General features: G+C 32.3%; 1 protein-coding gene across 1 annotated transcript; it reads left to right on the plus strand.

The window, feature by feature from the left end:
* The first annotated feature begins 3,029 nt into the window (after window positions 1-3,029).
* On the plus strand, window positions 3,030-4,412 carry LOC114075385. The gene is made up of 2 exons (XM_027913855.1): window positions 3,030-3,858; window positions 4,237-4,412. Coding segments are annotated over exons 1-2 (747 nt in total). The 5' UTR covers window positions 3,030-3,113; the 3' UTR covers window positions 4,239-4,412.
* The last annotated feature ends 1,148 nt before the right edge of the window (window positions 4,413-5,560 follow it).

A 5,560-nucleotide genomic window follows, 5' to 3' on the forward strand; every position in this document is an offset into this window, starting at 1 on the left:
TGGGTGGGTGGGTGGGTGGGGAAAGGCACTGATATTCTAAGATAGTCTCCATAGAAGGTTAAGATGATTTAGAATGAGCTTTTGGCAGATTAGAGTAGATAGAAAGAATATGCAGACATGAAGCTTAGAGATATGGAGTTCAAGGTAGGATAACAAGTTTTACTTAAGGTTTCACCTATAGAGGGTATTATGAGGTTTTGAAAGTAAGGTAAGTTAAGTTACGATCTATCAGTTCGTTTGATATTATTAGATGAGTGGATTAGGTAGCCTATAAGTTGGCTTTGCCTTCAGGTTTTTCAGTTATTCGCCCACTGTTTCATTTGTTCATGCTAAAGAAGTTCTGCAAGGATGGATAATATATCACTCAGTGGAACTTTATGTTGTTTGTTGAGAGTTTGTCTTATGAGTGGGAGCCTGTGTCTATTCAAGATCGAGTAAAAGTTGAGATCCACAGTGATTCCATCTGGGAAAGTCTAGTGGAAGATCATCCCATAGAGGAGGCCACTTGGGAGACTAAACCTCAAATGCATGACAAACATTCCCAACTTTTTATGGAATTAGGTATTCCTTCTATCCTTACATTCCTTTCCTTATGATGTTCTAGGATGAATCATATTCAATTGGTATTTGATTTAACGACCTGTCCCATCATTACAATTATTTAGAACCATTGTACCCTTTTATAGGCCCTCTTAGGTTAAAAGTTTGTAGCAATTGAAAAATAAAGTGAAGTTAAAAAATCTTCTAGTATTCCCCTATAACGAAGACCTTCTTTGCTATAACGAGATTGCTATATGAAAGAAGGATTTGCCATAACGAAGAAATTTTTTGCTATAGCATAAAATATAGCGACCATAGAACCACATTTTAAGTTTGTTCTCGCCAATACTTAGTCATAACATAAAACACTCGACCAAAGAATCGAGATGCGACTTTTCCATGAAATAAGACTTTTCTCTCTTGAGGTCAGTACTTTCATTTCATCTTTTCCATCCATAATTTCTTCCCAAAATCAAAGATATGTTCTTCATGAGACTTTACGGGTTGAACCTATGGTTATTAAATTGACAGGACAACAAGCGATATATGCTAATTATGCATGATTTTTGATTCTAGTTCGTTCAGTTTGTCTTCTAACGTAGAAGTTCGAACCTAATCTTTAATTGTCATATATATTAAAGAATCACCCCATAAAAATGGGTTCCCTTAATATATGAACTGTTACATAGAAGTTAATGAGATTGAAACTCCATAAATGTGATTTGTATGATCATAGAAACCTATGGTTTGAAAATATCCTTTAAATAATTGGTTAGACCTTCTAAACTGATAGAATTAGGTGATTTGAACACTTGAGATTTTGCTATAGGAGATAGGTTATTAAAGTGTCACAATATTTTATTGTCTTAGACTTTGAGCATTCGGAAGCATTGAGAAAAAAAGAAGGCTCTGACTGTTTAGCTTGTTTGCTTCCAGTTCTTCAATTGAGATAGGTTACAATTTACTTGGAATTAGACTTTGCTTAGTTGATATGTAATATGAGTTACATTGTATGCATATGATTGGATTAAGTAATTTCTTGTATGAATAAGCATGTAAATTGTTGAACTCTCCATTAAGTTATAGTTACGAAATATGAACTTGTGATGATTTTATACTTATTGTGTTATCCTAAGGTTTATTTGGAGAGTCTAGCATACTGATATATGTAGATACTCAGAACACATTTACTATTCAAATGATGAGTGACTCAAATTCAGATTCACTGATGCTACTCTTGTACTTTCTCTTGAGGGAATATATAAGGGTGTCTACAAGACCCCACATTTAGCTGAGTTACATCCAAATCTAAGAGAGAGCTACCTCTGTCCTGGCTGCCGTTGATATTTCTTATTTGCGAGACATTGAGACTACATTTATTCATTTGCTAAATAGAAATTTTTTTGTTAGATGATTTAGTACGATGCTTTGAGATTATGCGATATGTAATAGTTTAGACCTCTGTTATTTATAAGATTTCTTTTGAAATAATATTATTTTGTAGTGCTTATTATCCTGCAGACTAGATTTCTCAAATGTTGCATGAGTTAGGATGTTAAGTATTGATCTCCCACAGAAGATGGTAAGGGTATCAAGCCACGGGTTTGGATCGTGCCATCGACACCATTAAGGTGAACTAACTACAAAAAAAAAAAGAAAATGTGTGAAATTTTATTTTAATTGACCTCAAATAACTCTAGAAAACTTATTTTCTGTTCACAAGTACGTATATACAGGGCCCGCTCTTGCCTTCAAAATCTGAGGCATTGGCCTTAGGCTCCCAATTTTATGGGGGCCTTAAATTTTTACAATAGTTAACACTCACATTATTTATCCTTTTAAATTCCTTTTGCATTCTATTTCTTCAAATCTTTGATAGTTAGAGGAGTAGTAATACACTCTCAAAAATATAAATTAGTAGTCGAAAAGTATTGAACAAAGTGAATTACAATTTTTTTAGTTTCGTTGTTAATTTTCATATTAAAGTAGGTATGTCAAGTTATCAACTTTTTGAATCCGATTCTATGATTCTAACTCTTATCTTTAAAGTTTATTAACTTGTTACTTATAGAATTATGTTAATAATTCATAAAATAATTGTCTCAACAAAAAGATGTTTTTCAGTATTAAATTGATAAAATCTTACTTTAAAATATTATTTAAAAAAATATTTAAAAAAACTTCATTTATATAAAAGATATTAAGTAGTAATTTATATCTAGAAATTTAGAAAAATAAATAAATACAGATAGTATTTATTTAGATTTTAGGCCTTTAATAAAAATTTTGCTTTAGGCCTTGAAACATGTTGAGCTGCCCCGTGCGTATATATTAAAAGAATTGTGTATTGACTAGAAATTTGACATATACCTTTATTTGTGCTAATTAATTTTTATCCACCCCTTCACATCCATATGTTTTCTATTGGAGTCCACATATTTCTCCGAACAAGGGGAAACCTAGATATATATAATTGAGAAAGTTAGATGAATTTCATTTGCATTTTATAGTTGAGAAAGTTAGATTAATTTAATTTGCATTTTCATGCATGTTCGAATCGAAATTATTAAATCATGTATACAACAACTAGTTCGAAACAAGAAGGAGGGTACACTAGCGTAGCAACGCAAGAGACCGATCAAATTAATACTCCTCTTGAAACAGAGGTTAAACCATGCCTACACACAACAACGACAATAAACATGGATCAAGATGTCGGAGGAAATAATAGAGGTTTCGATCAATTTATGTTGGCTCTCCTTGTGTTCATGTTAGGTTCATGTATGGTCTACGCGATAGCTGATTCAATCATGCATAGAAATGACCAGATCTTGGAACATGACTTCATGGTGGACAAGTTAGAGGTTCCATGTTCTTTATTAAATGTATCAAATATGCAATTGAATGGCAATTGGAAAATTACCATGATGGTTAACAATCGTAGCTACAAATCGAAATTAACAAAGGACTTTTATTATGAGAATTCTGTCATCATAATTTTATACGAAAATAATATTATCTCCGCGACAACGTTACCAGGGTTCTACCAAGGAATAAATAATACAAAACTTGTTGATGCAACATTTGCTTCTGTTGGAATACCTACTGATGAATATGTTCATGGAGCCATTTCAAGAAGTTGGAATTCAAAATTACCAATGTTTGTAAATGTAAAAATTCTTGGTTGGGTTAAATATTTTCCAGGAGAAGGTTGGTCAGAAAAATGTAGAATAACTATTTCATGTTGGGATGTGAAGTTAGAATTTTTTCCAACAACAAAGGATGCAACAATTCTATCTGGAAGAGGCTCACAAAAATGTGAGGTTAACATTTATTGATTAAAATTTTTTTTTATATGTATTGTGTTTCAAAAATATTAAAACAGTTTTAGTATATATTTCTTCATTTAGGACAAGATGTTTGGTGAATATATTACAAGTAATATATATATATATATATATATTTTCTCTGAAATATTATTAATTTAGTATTTGTAATAAATGATTTTTTTCCTTTCTTCTTCATATACTTGGGAAAGAATTCTCAAATCTTAGTGCATTTGATGTTTGGTAAAATTTTCTACTTTCCATTTATCTTCTTTTCGAGCTTTAGGGAAAAAATATTCTACTTAAAATAGTTTCCTAATTATTGTTAACTTACCTTTTTCTTTTTTCCTTTTATTAATTGTCTTTTCAGAATAATATGGTTCCTATGTGCCTATACCTCAAACCGTGGATAAGATAAATGCACCCTGACCACAAACTGTTGATCCTGGGCATATCTATATGCTTAAAAGCCAAGTGAAGCTAATGTATTTGAGAAATTTGAGAATAAAATCGGTTAAGATTGTTGTGTTTTGGTCTTGTTTATGTTATTTTGCTAACAAATGTGATTAGGTGTATGTAGGAAGGAAAGTGCGTGGAAAAAGCACTAAAATGGGAAGAAATGAAATTAAGGAGAGACTGAAGTTTATAGCTATGCATACAAGTCATAAGTAAAGCTAAAGGATGCTCGGAGAAGAAGGAACCCAACTGCGCTTCCTCTCCGTATCGAGAGCTGGGATCAAAATTCAGTCCTAAACATGTTTGGACCAGTGGACTCCGTATTGGAATGACCCAAAAAATGAGTGTGATGGACCTGCCTTATCCCACCAAAATAAGTCTACCTAAAACCTAACAAACGAATAAAAATAGAATAGAGGAATACTTTAACTTTGATAATGTGGAAAGACATAACATAACTCAATAAACCCCTAAAACCTGGTATCATGTGTACAAACTTCTAATATATTACAACAAATTTCAAAAGAAATTCAAGTATGAATGTCTTTGTTTCTAGAACAAAAAAAGAACCTAATAATAGAGTAAGAGGTGTCTACCAGAATGACAAACAACTACCTCAGAAACTCCCAACGATAAGCTCAGAATTAGAAGAAGAGAAGGAGTAATTATGATGATCCAAGCTCGTAACCTACACAAGAGAAGAAGAAAGGGAATGAGTACCAACATATAATGGTACCCATCAACAAAACCTAAATAACACTAAGTAAATCGATATTGAACACTATTACTCCAAGCACACCATCCAACCTCAACAAGTAAAACGTGCAAGAGTCAATCAGCTCAACCTAACAATTCTCACTCTTTAGCAATAAAGCACATATGAAACATCACACATAAAACCTTAACACTTAAAGTCATATCACCACATACTTTCACAATACCATAACCATAATAACATATCATCGATTGTAACTGATAATAATCAAATGAAGTGCAATGTCATATAGGATTATGCATGTCATTCTTAATAGTGAACACCCATTGTAACTTAGACCGAGACCCATGTGGGGCATATCTATCCATGCATCCATAATGGTGTGCCACACGACCCTCAATATAAGAGAATCGGTCATGGTGTGGGACATGTCTCTTAAATCATAATACTCATCACGACGTGCAACGCGACCCACAAAATGGTACATCCTCTTTAGTTCCTTTTATATATATATATATATATA

Source organism: Solanum pennellii, chromosome 12 (genome assembly GCF_001406875.1).
Source record: "Solanum pennellii chromosome 12, SPENNV200".
Classification (NCBI taxonomy): domain Eukaryota; kingdom Viridiplantae; phylum Streptophyta; class Magnoliopsida; order Solanales; family Solanaceae; genus Solanum; species Solanum pennellii.